This window comes from Giraffa tippelskirchi, chromosome 5 (assembly GCF_054371585.1).
Source record: "Giraffa tippelskirchi isolate mGirTip1 chromosome 5, T2T-mGirTip1v1.2.pri, whole genome shotgun sequence".
Classification (NCBI taxonomy): Eukaryota; Metazoa; Chordata; class Mammalia; order Artiodactyla; family Giraffidae; genus Giraffa; species Giraffa tippelskirchi.
The window spans coordinates 95019673-95041567 of record NC_137279.1 but is presented as its reverse complement, the minus strand read 5'-3'; the positions used below and the strand labels follow the sequence as shown (position 1 = coordinate 95041567).

Genomic DNA, 21895 nt, shown 5'->3' with positions numbered 1-21895 from the left:
TGGAGCCAGTCTCTTGTTCTAACTGTTGCTTCTTGACCTGCATACAGATTTCTCAGGAGGCACATCAGGTGGTCTGGTATTCCGATCTCTTGAGAAATTTTCTACAGTTTGCTGAGATCCGCACAGTCAAAGGCTTTGGCGTAGTCAATAAATCAAAAGAAGATATTTTTCTGGAACTTTTTTGCTTTTTCAGTGATCCAATAGATGTTGGCAATTTGATCTCTGGTTCCTCTGCCTTTTCTAAATCCAGCTTGAACATCTGGAAGTTCATGGTTCATGTATTGTTGAAGCCTGGCTTGGAGAATTTTGAGCATTACTTTGCTAGCATGTGAGATGAGTGCAATTGTGTGGTAGTTTGAACATTCTTTGGCATTGCCTTTCTTTGGGATTGGAATGAAAACTGACCTTTTCCAGCAGTGGCCACTGCTGAGTTTTCCAGATTTGCTGGCATACTGAGTGCAGCACTTTCATAGCATCATCTTTTAGGATTGGAAATAGCTCAACTGGAATTTCATCACCTCCACTAGCTTTGTTTGTAGTGATGCTTCCTAAGGCCCACTTGACTTCATGTTCCAGAATGTCTGGCTCTAGGTGAGTGACCACACCATTGTGATTATCTGGGTCATGAAGATCTTTTATGTATAGTTCTGTGTATTCTTGCTACCTCTTCTTAATATTTCTTCTGCTTCTGTTAGGTCCATACCATTTCTGTCCTTTATTGTGCTCATCTTTGCATGAAATGTTCCCTTGGCATCTCTAATTTTCTTGAAGAGATCTCTAGTCTTTCCCATTCTATTGTTTCCTCTATTTCTTTGCATTGATCACTGAGGAAGGGTTTCTTATATCTCCTTGCTATTCTTTGGAACTCTGCATTCAAATGGCAATATCTTTCCTTTTCTCCTTTGCCTTTAGCTTTTCTTTTCTCAGCTATTTGTAAGGCCTCGTCAGACAATCATTTTGCCTTTTTGCATTTCTTTATCTTGGGGATGGTCTGGATTACTGCCTCCTGTACAATGTCATGAACCTCTGTCCATGGTTCTTCAGACACTCTATCAGATCTAATCCCTTCAATCTATTTGTCACTTCCACTGTATGATCGTAAGAGATTTGATTTAGGTCATACCTGAATCATCTAGTGGTTTTCCCTACTTTCTTCAATTTAAGTCTGAATTTGGCAATAAGGAATTCATGATCTGAGCCACAGTCAGCTCCTGGTCTTGTTTTTGCTGACTATATAGAGCTTCTCCATCTTTGGCTGCAAAGAATATAATCAATCTGATGTAGGCATTGACCATCTGGTGATGTCCGTGTATAGAGTTTTCTCTTGTGTTGTTGGAAGAGGGTGTTTGCTATGACCAGTGGGTTCTCTTGGCAAAACTCTGTTAGCCTTTGACCTGCTTCGTTTTGTACTCCAAGGCCAAATTTGCCTGTTACTCCAGGTAGCTCTTGACTTCCTACTTTTGCATTCCAGTCCCCTACAATGAAGAGAACATCTTTTTTGGATGTTAGTTCTAGGAGATCTTGTATGTCTTCATAGAACCATTCAACTTCAGCTTCTTCAGCATTACTGGTTGCGGCATAGACTTGGATTAGTGTGATATTGAATGGTTTGCCTTGGAAACAAACAGAGATCATTCTGTCATTTTTGAGATTGAGATTGCAGTTCCAGGAAGATTTAAAAGCCTTGTCTTGCTCCTCTATCTCCAGTGCCCATCCTGGTACCAGGCATTCTATTTGGTGCTCAACAGTTTACTGGGATTAGCCTTCCTTCAGTGGTTTCTCATTACCATTCAAACTGTCTGACCTTGGAGTAAAAGCTCTCCCATGATATAGCACTACCTATTTATATTTGGTGTGAATTGTCTTATTTTTGATCAGTTGATTTATTTAAAGTCCTCCCGAAGTCATGCCTATTTCTTCTTTCTACTTGTTAATGCTGTTCTGCTTAGAATATCCTTCAGTTCAACAGCATTCAAACATTGTGCTACTAGTTGGGAACAAAAGATGTATGAGACATAATCCAAGCCCTCACAAAGATAACAGGCTAACAAAGGAGAAAATAGTAAGTTATAATAGAAAAGCATAGCATATTATAGATATGTGTTAAAAGTTTGTTGAATGGATAGAACAAAAATGCTGACTGAGAAAGCTGCCATAGTTACATAGCAGATGAAACTAGAAAGCAGAAATGTAAACCAATAAAGTGACATTTGTACAAGTACGAAAACAAGAGGGGAACCAGATTCAACTGGTGGAACCCACCTTTTTCCATGCTGAAATCTGAATGGACATGAAAGACTTTACTTGCTGGAATGTCTAGTAAAGTATTACTGAACTGTACATGGCACAGCATAAGGGTCTCTGGAAGAAGTGTTGTAATGGCCAAGGCCTGACTTGGGGTGCAGGATCCTAGAGAGCAGAAAAGAGGTAAATAGCTTTGTCACTAAGAGGAATTTGTAAAAGGGGAAACATATATATATTATAGAGAGAGGAAGTTTGGAATTTAAAAAATAAGAAAGAAGGGTCAGCTCTGTTTGAATTGCTACAGCTGTCTACTTCCCAGCTCTGTTGGGTCTTACCACAATCAAGGTGAAAGGAGAGTGTTAAGACGCTTGCCTCTGCTAGTCTGTGACTATAATGGGGTTTCTATTATCAATAATATAGCTGGTGTTCTCTTTCAAAAGTTTTTGGAATTCATTAATGGGAATAAGATTACCGAGAAATTGGGCAGTTTTTAGAAATAAAATGCTACACTTGGGAGGTAGCTTTTAAATCTAGGAAGATTTGTTTTCCATAATTGATTGCAGTATGCATCTAGTCAAAGATCTCTAGAACTTCATTACAAGTGATGCCTTAAACAGCAGCCACACAGCCAGCAAGAAATCAACTGGCACCAAGGTTAGGTCAGCTGCAATAGATGCATTTTAAATTAAATAGAAACCCGTGTCTTGGTAACAAGATTTTCCCTTGCACAGTTTCTTTATGGTCTCGGTTTGCTAAAGCTCTTTCTCAATTGCCAGCAGTCCAGTGATCATTCTCATCTTTTGGAGACTATCAGCAATATCAAAGGAACTGTTACATTAAGTTTCATAAGTTGTGGTTTTAGAAAGATTCTGCAGAGAAAAAAATTGCAATCTCTTTGTAAAATTTAATAAGGTAGATAACAGTGAGAGAATATGTTATGAAGAAACATTTAATACTTTGTAAAAGAACCTGGAGAACTTTAAAGATCAAATACTCTTATTTATACATACATACTTAGATTGTATTTATCAGATTAAATATCTACTGTGAAAAGAAAATATATTAAGTGCTTAAAAATTGAAGGACAAAACGAGCAATTAGAGGGACTTCACTGGTGGTCCAGTGGCTAGGACTCTGTCCTCTGAATGCAGGGGGCCCAGGTTCCATCCCTGGTCAGGGAACTAGATTCCACATGCTGCAACTAAGACACAACACAGCCAAGTAAATAAATAAATACATATTTTTAAAGGAAGGTCAATAAGAGTTTAAATTATCTTAAGGTTTACAGACATTATATTCTGTTCTATTCTGGACTTCTCTGGTTGGTTTTGCATGTTTTCTCATCCCCCACTATCCCTCCATCCACCCCCACCCCCCAAATCTGGAATCTGTTCTATAAAAACAAAAAGATGAATGAAAGGATGTACATGGACTTTGGAGTGGAACATATCTACTACTTTTGCCACTAACTGGTTTGTTACCTTGTAGAAATTACTTGCTCTTAGTATTCTCATTTTTTTTTTTCCCTGACCAAGGATTGAACCCAGGCCCTCAGCAGTGAGAGCACTGGGCCACCAAGGAATTCCCAGTACTCTCATCTTTTAAAAAAATTTTTGTTGGAGTATAGTGGCTTTACAATGTTGTGTTAGTTTCTGCTGTACAGCAAAGTGAATCAGTTATATGTATACATATATTCCCTCTTTTCTGGATTTCCTTCCCATTTAGATCACCACAGAGCACTGAGTAGAGTTCCCTGTATAGTCAGTTTTCATCAGTTATCTGTTTTATACATAGCAGTATATATATGTCAATCCCAATCTCCCAATCCATTCCCTGCCCCAATATTCTCATCTTTAAAATGATGATAATTACTACATGATGTGATTGTTAAATGAGATAAAAGGTATAAAAATTCCTAACATAGTATTTGGAATCTATTAGGAGCTTCTTATATTTTAGTTATCTTTCCTCCTCCCCTGACATTAAAAAATAATTTTACTTATTTATTTTTGGCTGTGCTGGTCTTGTCTTCACTGCTGTGTGGTCTTTTCTCTAGTTGCAGTGAGTGGGGCCTACTCTCTAGTTGTGGTGCACAGGCTTCTCGTTTCAGTGGCTTCTCTTATTACAGAGCACTGGCTCTAGGGCATGCGGGCTTCAGTAGTTGCGGTGCATGGCTCAGTAGTTGCAGTTCCTGGGCTCTAGAGCACAGGTTCAATGGTTGTGGCACATGGGCTTAGTTGCTCCTTGGCATGTGAGGTCTTCCTGGACCAGGGATCAAACCTGTGGCTCCTACACTGGCACGTGGATTCTTTACCACTGAGCCACCAGGGAAGCCCTCCTCCCCCTTTTTTTGACAATAAATCATGGCCCAATACAAAATGAAAAAATACACAAGGCAAATTTGCTGAGCAAATAACATTTCAGGTAATTATCTAGTCCAATAATTCTCAAATCTGGAGAAGCTTTAAAAGAATTTTACCTTATGCTTTATCCCAAACTTACTAAATCTCTGGATTGAGCCTAAGAATTTGTATTTTTAAAAGATTTCTTTGGGTAACCTTGAAAATCATCCATGTTTGGAAATTCTTGGTCTAGGCTACCTCCTGTTCTCTGGCAGGGTTACAAGCAGAAAGACAGTAGTGACTAGGTTGAGCCTATTTTAAAACCTTAATCCAGTCATAATTCTGAGATCTCACAGCTCTCAATGATTCTGTTGTAAAAGTAGAATCAATTTTGAAATGAAAGAAAACTTGGATTGCTAATCCAAAGAGGTGAATTAATTGACGGAGGACGAGAAAGGTGGGAATAATCACTCAGAACTATAAAGAGATTCTTGACCTTTAAGATTGATACCATTTCTGCCAGTGGTGATGAACAGCTTGAACACAGTTGAATTGGGGGTATTGGTGAGGTAAGTCTTGAGGTCATAACTGAATGTTAATCTTGATGATGCATTGACCACCACCTGTTAGCAAACCAAAGGAAAATTAGAACCTAAGTTCTTAGAGAATCTGGTTCCCTTCCTCTCCAACCCTCATAACTTGTTTAGCTAAAAGCATATGTTTCACATAAGAGCAAATTGCCCTTCTAGTGATCACATATTTCGAAAACCACAAAATCGGTTTACTTCTGAGAAGAAAATAACATTTTTTTTCTAAAAAGAGATCTTTGTCCATTATTCCTTGTGACATATCTTCCCTGTGTATGATTCCCTATTAATTCCTCCTACTCCCATGTCAAATTTTCCTTCTCTACTAAATCATTCCTAAGCCATTATTTTTCCCATTTTTAAAGTTATCGGTGAAACAAACTCTTGACTCCAACTCCTTAAAGAGGACTATCTCCAAGTCCTCTTTTTCAATTCTCAAGTCAAACTTCCAGTCCCTTTATTCCACTGAAGCTACTCATCAAAGTCACCAGGCTCCATATTGCAAAAAAAAAGTGGTCATTTCTCAGTCCTCACACTTGACCCATCAGTAGCTTTCATGTGGTTGACCACTCTTCCTCCTTGAAATACCTTCTTCACTTGGCTTCCTGGACACCAGTATTCCCACTCCCTCCCACTTCCCCAGTCATTCTTATAAATCTTATAAAGTCCTATAAATCTCCCTTGTTGGTTCTTATTCTTCTTTCAGGGGTCTTAATACTGGTGTGTTTCCAGAACTTAGCTCTTGGACCTCTTCTCTATTTACACTCACTCTCTTGGTGATCTTGGTGATCTTAAATATCTCTATGCCAATGATTTCCAGACTTTTATATCTAGCTACCTCAACACATCCAATTGACATCTAATAGACATCCAACTTTATGTGTCCCAAAACTGATCTTTTCTCCAAAACTGTTCCACCTACAGTCTTAACCATTTCAATTGATGACAATTCTGTCCTGTCCTTTTAGTTGTTCAATAAAAAACCTTAAGTCATTCTTGATTCTTTTGAACTTTACATATAATCTGTCAGGAAACTGTATCAACTATACCTATAAAATATATTTAGAACCTGATCAACTTTTCACCACCTCCTCAATTGTCACTCTGATCCACCATCATATCTCAGCTGGGAACTGCAATAACTGGTCTCTCAGCTTCTACTCTTGTCCCTATAGTCTAGTACCAATCAGTAGCCACAGTGATATTTTACATTATAAATAAGACTAGTCATTCCTTTGGTTAAGAACCTTAATCTATGCTTAAATTATCTGTTTCAATAAAGTTTGTTGTCTGGTTTTGTATCTGATAGATGCGTATATTTCTTTAATTAGATCTGCTTCCTATATATATATTACCATATATGGAAGTAGTTACTTTAGACTTGTGTGGAATCTCAATTCTCCAACCTGGAGATGGAACCTGCTCCATGGCAGTGAAAGCCTGGAATTCTAACCACTAGGCCACCAAGGAATGCCCATGGACTCTTCAACTCATATCATTAAGTTTACCTCTCGATATGTTTTCACTAGTCCTGGGATGTCATGAAAGATAGTTGCTATTCCTGGACTCCTGGCCACTCCTACCCCAGTGACAATGTCTGTTTGTAGAATATTGTCAGCAGAAATCATCCACATCCCAGGTTCACCTAGGAAAAGACAAGAGAAAGCAGTTGACTGCAATCTTTGATATAAATTGATGGTCATTCTAACCTTACTCAGAATCCAAGTCAGTAGATCATTTAAGCATACATATATCCCTTCCCAGGAAGAGCACCCAGCTTTGAGGATAACTTTGTTTTCTTTTTATTTTTTGACAGTGCTACGTGGCATGTGGGAATATTAGTTCCTGGACCAGGGATTGAACCCATGCCCCCTGCAATGGAAGCACAGAGTCTTAACCACTGGACTATCAGGGAAGTCCCTAACTTTGTTTTCCTAATGTTGGGTTCCTCTTCATATATCATGCCAGCAAAACAAAATAGGAACTGCTGACCTTAGAATCACAAAAGAAGCTACTTGGAGAATGTAACTGTTCTCCTTAGGAAAAAGAAAAACATCTTTTACACATAGGAATAGCACTCCTTAAACTTTGTATAGACCCTGCTGAGAATGAATCTGCTTTGACCTACTGATTGATATCAGCAGGAAGACTGCAAGCAGGTATCAACTGGCAGAAGAAAGGATTAGTTTACTTTGGCTTAAGTCCCAAGGTGCCAGCGAAATGTCAAATATTAGATTGGATTACTGATCCTCGAATGTGGCCCTTCTGCTTCCTCATCCAAAGTGGTACTGACTTGAGATGACCCAAAATTCCAGAATGACAAGAGTGACCATCCTGACAGAACCTAGGACAAGGAAGTAAAAAAGCCTCTGCTTCATCGACAAAAGATTAACAGTCATGGTATTATAAGCAGTTAGCTCACTGACCCTGGATTACATGTTAGTAAGTAGTGGTTGCTTACAAGTCAGTTGTCAGGATTGGAGGATTTGACCCAGGCTGAATAGAGTTCCCTCTGTATCAAGTCCAAAATATATGGTTAATGTTAAATTCAGGTCCAATGTTACATCACTTTACCCAAATAACATGTATCCATAATTCCCCAAAAAGGATGCAAAACCCAAACCACATACCACCCCAGCCAGCCTTACTTGGATGGATTATTTGATTGCATACAACCAGTCAGTGTATACCATTTTGGGATATGCTACCTGTAAGCCTAAAGATATAACACATTTCCAAAGCCAAGATTGATTTTCTGTAACTCAATAGTACTTCTTAGAACAGAAATACTTTGCTGATCATGAGAATACTGTAGCCCAGTACAAGGCCAAACCTTCTTTCAGTGATGGTATACGTGGAAGTTAGGCCTTTAAAATTGCCTCACAAAACAGTGTACACACAATTGGTTCTTAGAACTAAAGCCTAACTGTCTTTTCCTTCCTTTCATTTCATCCTTTATTGATGTTCAACTTTGCAATTACCTTCCTTCAGAAGCTGGGAGTGGAGGAGAAGGCATGGTACTCTACACTGCCTATGTGTTCAATAGACATTTGATAAATATTACTGGATGACTTCTAGTCAGCTGGCTATGGAGAGAAATGGGCACTAAACTGAGAATTATCAATGAACATGAAAAATAATAAAATACACTAAAGTATTTTCTTTCTCAGAGAGAAATCCTCTAAGGGATGAGTTGCTTTCTAATCCTGTCAGTTGTGAGGTTGAGAAAGGGAAAATATCCAAACCATTCTGGTTGAGGAGGTAAGTACTGAAGCAGATGACATCTCCAACAAAGGTAAGCTTGGTGTCTGGCTCGATGGCATGCTCTACAGAAACAGGGATATAATCTGCCATGCCTGGATGTCTCCGGTCCCAGAGCCCCACAAGTGTCACCCCTCTGTTCACAGCCTGGGCCATGTAAGTATAGTTCCTATTCCCTGGTCCAATGAGCAGCAGGTCATCTCTGAAAGTAGACATGAAAGGTAGAAATCTCAGAAAAGAGTCAACAGTTCTGGAGTCACACCCTATCACAATATTTTATATTCAGTAGCTCAAAAGTTCAGATGGAATTCTACAGTGGAGAGTAAACAACAAGGGCCAGGGATCAGGTTGATTACACTTATATACATGGTGCCCAGCTAGGCTATTTTTCTTAAAAAATTTTTTTTTCCAGTTTGGCTTTTTGATAATACTCCAGTTGGCTCCCTATAGGAGTTTTGTATGAACTAGGACTTGTCAAATTCAAAACATATTAAAAATTTTCTTCATTGATTAATTAATTCTGGTCTTTCCCCCATTTTTTTAAAAAGCATATAGTTTTTTGTTTTGTTGTTTTTTTGGTCATACCACCATGTGTGACTTTAGTTCCTCAACCAGGGATTGACCCAGGCCCACAGAAGTGAAAGCATGGAGTCCTAACCACTGAATCTCCAGGGAAGTCCCAATACTAAAGTCAACTGTCCCTCCCCATCTTAATGAAAGAAAGATCAGATTCCAAGTGCATAACATGAGAAGAATTTACTAGAGCTGCTATATAACAGGCTAATCTACAAGATTTCTGCCATAATGTTAATACCATTCCTTTGCCTTCCATACCTGTTTAAAGCCAGATAAAGCTGGGTATTGTGTGTGTGGAATTTCTCTCCGATGCTATTGTAAAACTGAACAATGAAGGTAAGAGACATGCCCAAGGGAAAGGCTGATAGGGTCCTCCCTTGAGCCGTGTACAGCTTGGGGTAGCTGCTCATTCGCAGGTATGTCACTGGTGCTACCTGTGGGAGACAAAACCTACTGGTACAGAGCAGGATGCACTGGAGAGAAGCTATGACCATATTCTGAGACTTATAATCAATGATAAAAATCGTGTTCCTCTTTTATAGGAAGTTAGCTAGCTCTTTCAGATGACTTAAATCAGAGTGAAAAAGAAATATAACAGTACAGGAAATGGCTTTTAATTATCAGTGCGTGCTCAGTTGCTCAGTCATATCTGACTCTTAGTGACTCCATGGACTGTAGCCCACCAGGCTCCTCTGTCCATGGAATTTTCCAGGCAAGAATACTGGAGTGTGTTGTCATTTCCTTCTCCAGGGGATCTTCCCAACTGAGGGTTCAAACCTGTGTCTCTGGCATCTCTTGCATTGGCAAGTGGATTCTTTACCACTGTGCCACCTGGGAAGCCTCTTTTAATCATTAAAACAGCAGAAATATGAAGCAAAGCTGGAGTTTTTTGAGGAATGGACTGTATTTCCTCTTTTGTGAAGAGTGTCAATATTTATTGTTAAGTAATTGATAATTTATCAAGAATACTATAGATTGTGTTTTTGCACTATAACAGATAAAGTAAGGGAAGTAAAATACCGTGATACAGTAAGGGAAGTCCAGCTTTGAAACCTAGCTTTATCATTTCATATCTTCATTTAACCATTCTAGGTTTTATATTTCTTATCAGTTTAATAGGGCTAATAATGCTTGTATAATGGGGTTTTGTGGTAGGTAAAAAAAATATATACATAAAAGGAGAAACACAAGGCTGGAACATACTAGATTTTTAATGCCTCAAACATTTTGTTTGTTTTAGACTAATTTACTTCTAAGGTCTCTTCTAATTCTAATTTTTTAAAAAAATCTAAAAACATTTTAAACATATCAAAAAGCCTAATTTTGATAGTAACAGTTCTGCATTTCTCTCATACCAATCCTTTTGCCAAAGTTGCTCAGAAAACGGTCATACCATTTTGAGATTAATCCTTTTATAACAAGGACTCTAAAGTCCACTTTAATTTGATAGTTCATGTCAAGATTGTCCTCTTATGTTACAGTTCATTTCTGACTTCCAGAGAAGTTTCTAGTTCTAAACAAAGTAAATCTGCCTCTTAAATCCATGGTATTCCTTTTATTTTTTTGAGTAAGTCCCTGAACTTACCTGAACCCCAGTTATAGTTGTTTGGTTTACTCCAAAAGGTTCTGTAGAAGTGACTTCTAACACAGCAGTACCTGCAATGGAACCAGCTTTCAGGAGCCCTTCACCATCCTCCTCAATGACAGATGAATTAGGGAAACACTTGAGAACACGGGAACTCACAAAGGCGGCCCCTTCCCTAGGGAATAAATGGGGGCAAGTGGCATCTCTTGGGGGCTCTGACTGATCAGAAAAAAAGGAGTAACAATTGCCTAGATCACTGGTAGAGGCTGTACTCAGAAAACTGCTTCATTCTCCTTGTTGTGTAGTTATTTGTTCCTCAGGTAAAAGTCAGCCTTTGGATTATGCTTATCTCCTTAAAAATCAAATACTGTTACATATTTATATCATTAAAAAATTATTTGATGAAAAGAATTAAAAACAGGTACAGTCAGCTTTTCACATCTGTGGGTTCTGCAACCACATATTTCAATTAAGCACAGACTGAAAATTTCAAAAAGTTCCAGAAAGCAAAATTTGAACTTGCCTTGGACTGGTGACCATTTACATAACATTTATATTGTATTAGGTATTATAAGCAATTTAGAGATAGTTTAAAGTATAGAGGAGAAAAAAAAAAAGTATAGAGGAGGACAAGCATAGGTTATATGCACTGTAACCTATAAATGCACTATAAATACTATACCATTTTATATAATGGATCTTTAAGTCTGCAGATTTTGGGGGCAGGGGTGAGTCCTGGAACCAATCCTTGCTGGATGGCAAGGGACAACTGTATTCAAACAAATATTGTACATGAATGTTCATAACAGCACTATCCACAATAGCTAAAAGGTGAAAACAAACCAAAGGTCCACCAATGGACAATTAGACAAACAAAACGTAGTATACTCATACAATGGAATATCATTCAGTCAAAAAAAGGAATGAAGTACCCATACAAGGAACAGTTAACTGCAAGAAGTCAACACAAAAGGTCACACTGTATGATTTCATTTACATGAAACATACAATATTTAAATCCACAGAGACAGCTGATTAGTGATTGCTAGGGACTGAGAGGAGAGGAGAATGGTGAGTGACTGTTTAATGGGTATGGGTCTCCTTTGGTGATAATGAAAATGTTTTGAAACTAGAGGTGATGGTTATACAATACTTTGTATATACTAAACACCACTGAATCAGACAATTTAATTTTATGTTATGTGAATTTCACTTCAACTAAAAAATTTATTTGTGGGTTAGAAAAATCACCTAGAAGGCAATAGTTCTTTCGATGTGCAGTGTTTCACTGAGGGTAAAGTTAGATCCTAGCCTATCTTCTTCTCTGTTCTCCTTACCTGTTGGTATGGAGCTTGAGCTGAGAATTCATGGGCATCAGAATTTGTTCAGGTTGGCACTCTGGATAGAAAAGTTGAAGTTTTTCAAACACCTGGAATGAGAAAATGATGCTTTCCTCATTTCTGGAAAAGACAAATGATGACCTTTACTCACAAATGGACAAACTACAAATCAAGTCTGCCTGACTGCAATTTAGCCCAAGTTCCACAATACTGCTTTCCAAAATGAGCCAGGCATTTAAAATATATTTAGGTAGTCTAGAATATATAACCTAACATAGGCTGTTTCTGACTAAAAGGGACGAGGCATAGTTTGCACTTACCACATCCCCTATATTACTTAGATATTAGTATAAAATGATTTTGAAATTACTAGAACTAATTTTAGTTCTAGTAATCTAAAAATAGATTTGAGAAGTAGTATTAAATTAGCAAGGGCACTATTTAGATCTTCTACCTCCTAGTAAAGTGCTTTTTCCTCTACCCTTCACTGAATCTGGGAACCAAAACCAAACCAAAGGATAAAAAGAAAAGAAAAAAATTAGTCCTAAATTCAGAGGTAGAGAAACTTATTTCCTCTATACAAAATATATTTTTTCTTTGAATTCTAAAAACAGTAGGGCCATTTAACTTTCAGCTTGAGAACATCTATAGAAACTTCATACTCTTATACCTTACCAGAAGTTAGGACAGGATTTCATTCTTCCTGTGAATATAGCTAAGTGGAATGTATCATAATATCTATGTTAGGCAGAACAAATCAGAGATTAATTTGTCTTTAGTTATCATGGTGTTTGTATACTATTCATTGTGTTGGGAGTTGAATGCATGTGTTGTAGTTTGTAAGGTCAATACTCATAGACAAACAATTAGCAGAAATAACAAAGATCTAGAACCGCTAAGCCTATTTTAGAGATCCCTCTAGCAATTTCTCTATCTCTATCCAGACAAAGCTCTTCATGGAAGATAAGAGAATATAACTTTCTTCTCCTTGATAAACAAAAACAAGATTTAGGTTTGAGACCTTACCAGGATCTGAACTTCATCAGACACTTCTAACAAATTCCCCTCGAACTGTCCAGATGAACTGTTCACACAACGGACAGTGACTTTGATATTGGTCCGACCAGCTGCTTTTGTGTAGACAACCATGGCAAAGTTATTCTCTACTGGGAGTTGCAGAAAAACCTAGACAGTAAAGGGATGGATTAAGAAATATTCATGAATAAACACTGTGCCCTTCCCTCTTTGTTGAAAATAGCTATCCAGAAGAATTAGCATTCCAGGCTTATTTTCTTTCTTCATTTAAAAAAAATTTTTTTTAATTTTATTTATTTATTTGTGGCTGCACTAGGTCTTCATTACTGCACGTGGGTTTTCTCTAGTTGCAGGTAGTGAGGGCTATTCTCTAGTTGTGGTGTGCAGGCTTCTCTATGTGGTGGTTTCTCTTGTTGAAGATCATGGGCTCTAGGATGCGTGGTTTTCAGTAGTTTTGGTGCATCGGTTTAGTTGCCCCATGGCATTTGGGATTTTCCTGGACTAGGGATTGAACCTGTGTCCTCTGAATTGGCAGGCAGATTCTTATCCAGTGTGTCACCAGGGAAGCCCATTCTTTTTTTTTCTTGTGTGGCCACACCACACAGCTTGTGGGATCTTAGTTTCCAACCAGGGATTGAACCCAGGTCCCCTGCAGTGAAAGCACCAAGTCCTTATCACTGTACCACCAGGGAATTCCCCCAGGGCTTACTTTCATATTTGTTTCTTTTCATATTCCCAGCAACACAGTCACCCCTAAAGTACACTTCTGTGTTCAGTGCTTAACTAATTCTGGAAAGATTCCTATACAAGAATTCTTATCTTGAAGTCAATTAATGGATAGGAGAAGAATGCAAATGAAGGAAGGGGTTTCCTAAATGGGTTGAGACAGTAGAGCCTGAGATGAGAGAGAAGTTAGGCAATCTACTCCTGGAGTTCAGAGTGATAGCAAGGGAGGAAGAGGACAAGAAAGGGAAGCCCCTGCTTTAGGACGATGTTAAAACTAGCTGACAATTTCTCTATTTGCTTCACTTCCATTCTAGTCTAGACTGGATGAGGATTAGACCTTAACAGACTTCTGGTTAGAGAGAAGGGAGGTCCAACACTAAGGCAAATATTGAAGTTGGCACTTGCCTAACTTTTTGGCAATTTCATTCCTATCATTCATTTCATGTCCTGTCTCCTTTGCCTTTTGGCTGTCTGGAGCGCTCAAGACCTTCCTTTGCTCACTTGACTCAGGAGTTCCAAATTCCAAAATCACCTTTCCCTCCACCCCCTACATAAAAATTCCCATTTCCCTTGTGCAGATTTTGATCAATTGTCTGAAGAAAGTTTTATGCTAAAGAACAAGTGTTTTATAATTGTTTAATTCACCTGAATTTCTAAATGGTGACACCACAGTGCAGGAAGTCTACCTTGTAGCACATTAGAGACCTTTCTTCCTTTTTTGCTGCAAAAAAGTTTCATTGTTTCCATTTGGTCCAAGGCTTGGGAGAGGGCTCCAGGATAGTTGAAAAGAAGCCTAGTGGTTATAGAGAAGGGCTTCTGGTATCATGCAAAAGCCCTGACACCAGAGGGGCTCCTCAAAGGCTGCGGGGCTCCCAGAGGTTCCAAGTCATGCTTGAGGGTGAGCCTTTAGAAGAGATACCCACTCAATTCAATCTGGGGACCAACCAGCCTGTGGAGGTTGGTCAGGTGATCACCATCTTCTTGATGAGTTTTACCTCTTCATCTAGGGCGCAGCTCTCTAAGAAGTCACAGAGGTGTGGGTCTGCATGGGCAGAACCCAGGTCATGGAGATCCAAAAGGGCCTGGCTCAGGTTCTTCTCCATGAGTGCAGAGGCTTCCATAGGATTCTGGGTTTTACTCACTCACCTTCAGATGCTACAGCATGTCTTGAAAGAGGGTGTAGCCACTGCACTGGTTTTGCATTTTCAAGAGATGCTCGTAGCCCTCACCCTTCTCATCAGCCAATTCGTGGGAAAAGTGGCCCATGCCCTCCAGAGCCACACTGTGGAAAAAGTGGCCCATGCCCTCCAGAGCCACATCGTTGCAGTTGAAATAGAAGTCCACAGAGAGGTAGATGTAGGAGGCCCACAGATGCTTGTTGACCAGGTGGTTGATGATAGCCTCCATGTCAGTGGAATAATTCTGACAAATCTAGGAGCTCATAGTTAGTTCAGTCACTCAGTTGTGTCCAACTCTTTGCGACCCCATGAATCGCAGCACACCAGGCCTCCCTGTCCATCACCAACTCCCGGAGTTTACCCAAACCCATGTCCATCGAGTCGGTGATGCCATCCAACCATCTCATCCTCTGTCGTCCCCTTCTCCTCCTGACACCAATCCTTCTCAGCTTTAGGGTCTTTTCCAATGAGTCAACTCTTTGCATGAGGTGGCCAAAGCTCATAGTTGATCGGTAATAAGGAGTTAAGCTCAAAAAATGATGTTGGCTGGTCCCTGGTGATTGCGGACAGCTGAGTGACTGATTCCAGTGGTTGCAACTGGAAAAAAAGTTGGCAGGTGGTAAGAGGCTGGAGCAAGGGGGTGTCCTTGGGTCTGTTCTGTCCAAGCACTATTGAAGCAAGAAACAGATCCATGGAACTGCCAAATGCACTGCCCATTACAGACCTTTATATTTGCCCATTTCACCACCCAGTTTGACTATGTGAGGTCAAAGGCTGGGGAAGAAAATCTTTGTGTGGCTCTCAATCATTTCTTCTGTTAGAGAAAAGAGTGCTTGTTTAGATAAGAAAATTAAAGGAAGGAAAAAGTAGAGCAGGTGCTAAAAAGGCCTATGCCATCCCTTCCTTTCACACAATTCCTATTTGCTATCCCTTTTTTTCCTTTTTGGAAAAAAAGCCAAATCCTTCTGCAGAACTCTACCAAACTAAGTACAGTTCTATCCCTTTTCAGTTCCAAGTATAACCAGGCTCTGTGCAGTCCATGACAGAAGACCCAACCACTAGAGTTTCCTTAGAGTATAAATCTAGGATATTTTCAGTAAATTGGAAAATTTTTAGTTTTTCCATACTTTTCTTTTTAGCTGGCTCCAGAAATGACCTACTAGTTGTAGCTTCTATAACCCCTCTGATCTCTTTTAAGGTCTAACTCTAATTCTTTGTTTTTGTAGGCACTGAATTGTGACCTCCCAGGTATCTTGGCCCCAGGTTTCTTCTTCCTAAGGTACAGTCCAGACCTAGGTGGCTTCCACTGATCCTGGACCATCTTGGGTGGGTCCCATTAAACTGATGATCAGGTAATAATGTCATGAAGTAGGTAAAATTTGTCTGTAGTATCCACCTCATTTTTTTTTCGTTTCTTTTCCAGATTTCAGAGTAAATACTAAATGCATTAAAGTATAAAAGCTATTTTTAAAAAAACATAAAGACTCATGTTGCATTGTGGATTTCCTCAGTGGCCATCATGAGGGGCTTTGGGCATTTCAAATGCAGCAGGTGCTGAATTTGGAGGAGCCGGTACCACTGTGGAAGAACAGTTTAATTAACTGTCCTTCTTAAATTTGCCATTGATATAAGGTACTCAGTCCAGAATCAGTTGCCAGTTGGTGGCCCACACAAGCCCTATGGCACCCACAGCACCCTACATGCACGAGGGAACATTCCAGTTCTTCCCCAGCTCCTACTAGCATGGGCCCAGAAATGCGCTCAGCATCCAGCTTTCTTAAGTCTTAATGTCAACTGCCCATTATGCAGCACAAACATGATTATTAATATAATTAAGTATGTCTGAGTATGTTGAAAGATTATATCACATATTTAAACTCTATGTATAAATACTTTATATTCATAATATGTTATTCATGTAACACAGTTATTTGTTCACAAATGCAACATTATACAACAGCAAATGAATCAAAGGAAGCAATGCTTTCTTAAGCATTGCTTTCTTAAGAGCTCTTTCCAGCAAAGTATGTTAAATTTAAACTCTATGTATAAATACTTTATATTCATAATATGTTATTCATGTAACAAAGTTATTTGTTCACAAATGCAACATTATACAACAGCAAATCTATCAAAGGAAGAAATACTTTCTTAAGCATTGCTTTCTTAAGAGCTGTTTCCAGCAAAGTATGTTAAATATTGTGTAGTATTATCTGAATACTCAAATTTGGATTCTTCATATGATTTTCAGGTTTACAGCATTCACAGAACAATCAGAAAAAGAGTAAGTAATAATGTTGTGTAGTTTAGAAGGAAGTCAGTCTAAAACCAAGGATGAAGTAAAATAAATCCCTAAGATAATATATTAACAGATATGTTCATACCTCTGCATGCCTGGGCACTAAATCCAGTACATCTCTTTTGCTCATGGACCAATGGAATGTGAGCCCAGGGTTGGCACTGCTGAAGGAGAAAGGGGTCTGGGTACTGGTCACTCCCATGACATAAACTGGCATCTGAAAAGGAAGAGTGGTTTTGTGCTATACCTCCTGTCCAGCTGGCATTATCAACATAATGAACCTGGAATGAACCATCATACTGACCTCAGTAGCTGTGATGAGTCGAGTTGCAGCTGCAAGGATCCTAACAGCCCTTAGCTGTACAACCTCAATCTGTACTTCATCCTGCTCAACAGGGTGGAGAACAAGCTTAGGCTAAGAGGGAGTGTCTGTGGGGTAGACAGAGATGCTTACGATAACTCGTTTGATTGTTGTTGTTTGGGGCATTCAACAACAATGACAACAAAAATATGCCATACGTATGGGATTTTTGTTGTTGTTCTTGAAACAATTTCTTAAGCATATGGACTATGCCTCATAACAATGTCAAATACTCAGTGAGTTTTTCACTAAAGATTACATATTTCCCATGGGCTATTGACACCCTCCCCATCACTACTTCCTCCTCTGCCTCCCAATATGATTCCCAGATGGAAGAGCAGAAGCAGAGCAGAACAAAGAACCGATACCTGGGAAAACACAATGACTTTTCCAGTATCTTCATTTACTGTCTGAATGGTGCCATAGACCACAGCTCTGCCAACTACCTTCCCTGTAACTTGGCCCCTCCTATTAACAACAGCCACGGTCTGATTACTGATGGAGAAATGAATGATAGATTGAGGCTGAGGGCCGCCTTCAGACATCACCTGAAATTTAAACACACCAGTGAATGCTGGAGTTTGGGGAGCAGTCACATCTCCTTTTCCAACATTCTGTCTGAGCAACTCAACTTCTTCACCTTCCCCCACTTTCCAACCAGCATATGCCATATCAGCTCAAATGCAGATGAAATAGAAGTGCTATAAATAATCCATGGGATTCCAAGAAGTAGTTCATACCACAATTATTACAGAACAAAGAAAGTACTAATTTTCTTCTTTATCAGATCCTGTTGTACTTGGTTGAGAGTGGACAAGGGAAGGCCAACAGGAAGAGGTGTATATGTGTATTGGGGTGGGGCAGAGGTGGGATGAAGAGAAAGGCTCATTTTTGGCTTTAGGATCACCTGCATCATGTTAGTTGGAATCAGTGTCATTTTCTCTGGAACAAGTTTAAATGGAGGAAACACCTTGAAGGAGAAAACCAAAAGGACAACAGTGGTTAACTAGAATCAACTTCATAACAAATGATCATGCAGCTTATTCTAAGGCAAAAAAAAATCCTAATTGTGTACGATGAAGTTGTATACAAAGACAGGTATTTTATTTTATTTATAAACACAAATTTTCATTTTAATAGCAAAAAATTATAAATTACTTAAGTGAAAATGCTTAAATAAGTTATTATGTATCCACTCACTGGAATGAAAGTGGTCATTAAAATTATGTTTACAATTGCTTTTTTTGGCCATACTTCACAACTTGTGGGATCTTAGTTCCCTAACCAGGGATTGAACTCATGATGTAAGCAGTGAAAGCATGGAGTCCTAACCATTGGACATTTATAAAACTTATAAATTTATAAACAAGATGAAGTATGAATTTTGGATGAGATAATTTCCTTACTTCAATTTGCCGAGGGGTTGATGTGAATTTTCTCCCCATCTTGTCCCTGGCAATAGCTACAAGTGTGGTTTGCCCAACAGTGATAGCTCGAAGGATATAATTTTCAGAGTATTCATCTTGTTCCTCCATTAGCCTGAAAAGACCCATGAATTTCTAGGTGAGAAACATTTGTTTTTAAGATTGGCCAGTTATACATCTTTCTAAGATGCTTGTGGGATCTTAGTTCCCCAACCAGGGAATGAACTCGGGCACATAGCTCTTAGAGTGCAGAAACCTAATCACTGGACTCCCAGGGAATTCCCAATCTTCTGCTCATTTTAACCCAGGTTAAGAGGAACTGCCAGAAAATAACTTTCAGAGGCAAGACAAAGTTCATAGCAATGGCAGGAAGCTCCTGAAGGGCAAATATTTGTTCTAAGTTTCCAAAGGAATAAGGGCAATATAAACATAGCCTGGCAAAACTACAAATACTAAATTGCCTCAGAATTTCTGTATTTTTTCTTTTGCAGAGGGGAATACCAGTGCCTCTACTTCTAAATAGAATTTTTGAAGGTCCTCAAGCCTGAAGCATCCCCAAAGGATATCATCCAAGAAGTTCCATAAAATAGAAATGTTAATGAGACACATATTAGTCCCAAAATAAGACATCTGAGGATGGGGAAGGGGTATTTTGTCAGGAGTTGAATATGGGAAGAGAATGTGGGCTGCAAGGTACTGTGGCAAAAAAGGAAAGAAGAAAATCTGAAATAACCTAAGGGAGAGATAACCAGGCTATCAGGAGGGATATTCTCATGATAATAAACGTAAGGAGAAAGAAGTATTGAAATGGTACTCACGCCAGGGTCACAATGGCAGAAGCCAATTGCAATTTGAGCTCCATGTTTCTGAAGTATTTATTTCGGAATGGGCGTTTGGAAGAGCCAAGAACCCTCACAGTTACTAACACAGTTTTACCTATTTCAACCTGGTAGTTAAAAACAAAAATTAAAAAAAATTCAAAGGTAATTTAGTAAAGCTGTCTCATTGACCTGAGGCAGTTTAACGCAGAGATGGCAAGCCCTTTGGTTCATGCGAAATGTTCTTGATCAGCCTTTGAGCAAGTAAGCGTAATCTATGTGTATTCTTTTAAGCTGTTCTTTAACACTCTATCTGCATCATGATTAATGTTGGAATGGTGCTCTTTAAGGGCAGGTATTTCCATTAACATTATCAAAAGGCCTGGTAAATACACACAGTAGCTGAGCACAGACTGTATTAAGTGACGCTGGTGAGTGAGAATGACATCTGCTTCCTTTAAGCAAACATTTCTCACCTTATCAATCAGATCAAGCTCCAGCTCTTGTATGTCTGACACCCTGAGGTGAGCCATTGCTGGACCCAAGAAAGCCAAACACAGATCATAGACCTCCAAGGTGAGACTTCCTGGATGTACTGGAACTAACTAGAGGGAAGAAGATTGCAGCTGAATAAAGAAGCAAACATGCTCAGAGCAAACATAATCAGAGCAATTATTTCCATCCAAAGTAGAAAATACAATATCTTACTTTCTTTGTAATAAGAACTCTGAGAAGTCACATTATAAGTTTCAGGCATAGCATAATATGTCCCCTTAAAGTGATGCTTCAGTTTGTGGCAAAATATGTACCCTTAACAAATATTTATTAACTGGATGAAGAGCAGAGGTTAAATTGATTGATTTCAAGCAGAATCCAACATACATATCCAGTTTTTTAATTATGAACAGGGAAAGGATTCAGGAAGAAAATCAGGTACATTTACACTGCAATCACAACATATGTTAATTTAAGGTACACTTTTTATTACGGCAAGTCAACTAAAAGCAAATCCCTTGGCATACTGACTATGGAGTCAGATTAATATTTTGAGTTGCCATGTCTGGCTGAAAACACTATATACTCAGGTTACAAAGTCAATAGTACATTTAACTATGCACACAGTTCTATGCTTTGAAATTTATAAAAATTAACCCTTTAAAAAATTTTATTTAATCTTTAATTGGTGGAAAATCACTGTAAAATTTTGTGTTGGTTTCTGCTGTACAACAATGTGAATCACTCATAATTATATATATACATCCCTTCCCTCCTGAGTCTCCCTCCCCTCCCGCCAGCCCACCCCTCTAGGTCATCACAGAGTTCCAGGCTGGACTCTGTGTTATTTGGTAACTTCCCACTAAGTATCTTTTTTACACATGATTGTGTATATATGTCAATGTTACTTTCTCGATTTGTCCCACCCTCACCTTCCCCGACTGTGTCTACAGAATGGTTCTGTTCATCAGAACCATTTTTCTAAATTCCCATATATATGTGCTAATATATGGTACTTGTTTTTTTCTTTCTGAACCTTGTTTTAATGGAAATTTTATAGTTAGATGTCTTCTACACTGTTTCCATTTAATCAGAACCAAAAATTTCCCCATATTATATGCTATGCTAAGTCACTCAGTCGTGTCTGACTCTTTGCGACCCCATGGACTGTAGCCCACCAGGCTCCTCTGGCCATGGGATTCTCCAGGCAAGAATACTGGAGTGGGTTGCCATTTCATTCTATAGGTAGTCACAAAAAAAAAAAAAAAAAAAACCCACCTCATTTTTTTGTTTAAGAATTTACATAGGTTAAAAAAAGAAAAAGACACGAATGTTATTCTTTGTAACAAGTTTGAAATGCCCATTAAAATGTTTCCAATCATTCTCCTAAGAATGAGCTTTGTTTGACCTGAGACCATCAATCTGGGGATATTTCTAGAACTCACCTGGACAGAGCTTTCTGCTTCCAGGTAAGTGATGGTGACAATATCTTGCTCACTACTGCTGACTAAAAAATAACCAGATCCTTCCACAAGGCTAAATATTTCCTATGGAAAATCAAGACAAATAATATTCCATTCCCTTTGGATTATAAATATTTCAAAGAAAGTATCTACTTACCTAA

The 21895-nt window shown here is 38.8% G+C and overlaps 1 protein-coding gene and 1 pseudogene across 27 annotated transcripts in view; both read right to left on the bottom strand.

The window, feature by feature from the left end:
* NUP210L (nucleoporin 210 like) overlaps window positions 1-21895 on the bottom strand; it is a 94929-nt gene that overhangs the window by 6658 nt on the left and 66376 nt on the right. For 13 of the 27 annotated variants that reach the window (XR_014054985.1, XM_081494682.1, XM_081494694.1 and 10 more), the window contains 16 exons: window positions 21717-21818; window positions 20253-20381; window positions 19777-19904; window positions 18941-19073; window positions 18442-18504; window positions 17903-18082; window positions 17478-17558; window positions 17259-17390; window positions 12962-13120; window positions 11933-12024; window positions 10596-10770; window positions 9269-9444; window positions 8419-8636; window positions 6682-6818; window positions 5083-5209; window positions 2263-2409 (listed from right to left, as the gene is read on the bottom strand). Coding sequence is in view for 19 of the 27 variants with exons in the window: in XM_081494682.1 (XP_081350808.1) it covers window positions 2263-2409; window positions 5083-5209; window positions 6682-6818; window positions 8419-8636; window positions 9269-9444; window positions 10596-10770; window positions 11933-12024; window positions 12962-13120; window positions 17259-17390; window positions 17478-17558; window positions 17903-18082; window positions 18442-18504; window positions 18941-19073; window positions 19777-19904; window positions 20253-20381; window positions 21717-21818 (2179 nt within the window). In the remaining 8 variants the exon portion in view is untranslated. Of the gene's footprint in view, window positions 1-2262; window positions 2410-5082; window positions 5210-6681; window positions 6819-7364; window positions 7686-8418; window positions 8637-9268; window positions 9445-10595; window positions 10771-11932; window positions 12025-12961; window positions 13121-17258; window positions 17391-17477; window positions 17559-17902; window positions 18083-18441; window positions 18505-18940; window positions 19074-19776; window positions 19905-20252; window positions 20382-21716; window positions 21819-21895 lie in introns of all 27 variants that reach the window. The other 14 variants (XR_014054986.1, XM_081494676.1, XM_081494679.1 and 11 more) reach the window with 7 other exon arrangements.
* On the bottom strand, window positions 16472-16642 carry LOC145507655 (cytochrome b-c1 complex subunit 10 pseudogene; annotated as a pseudogene).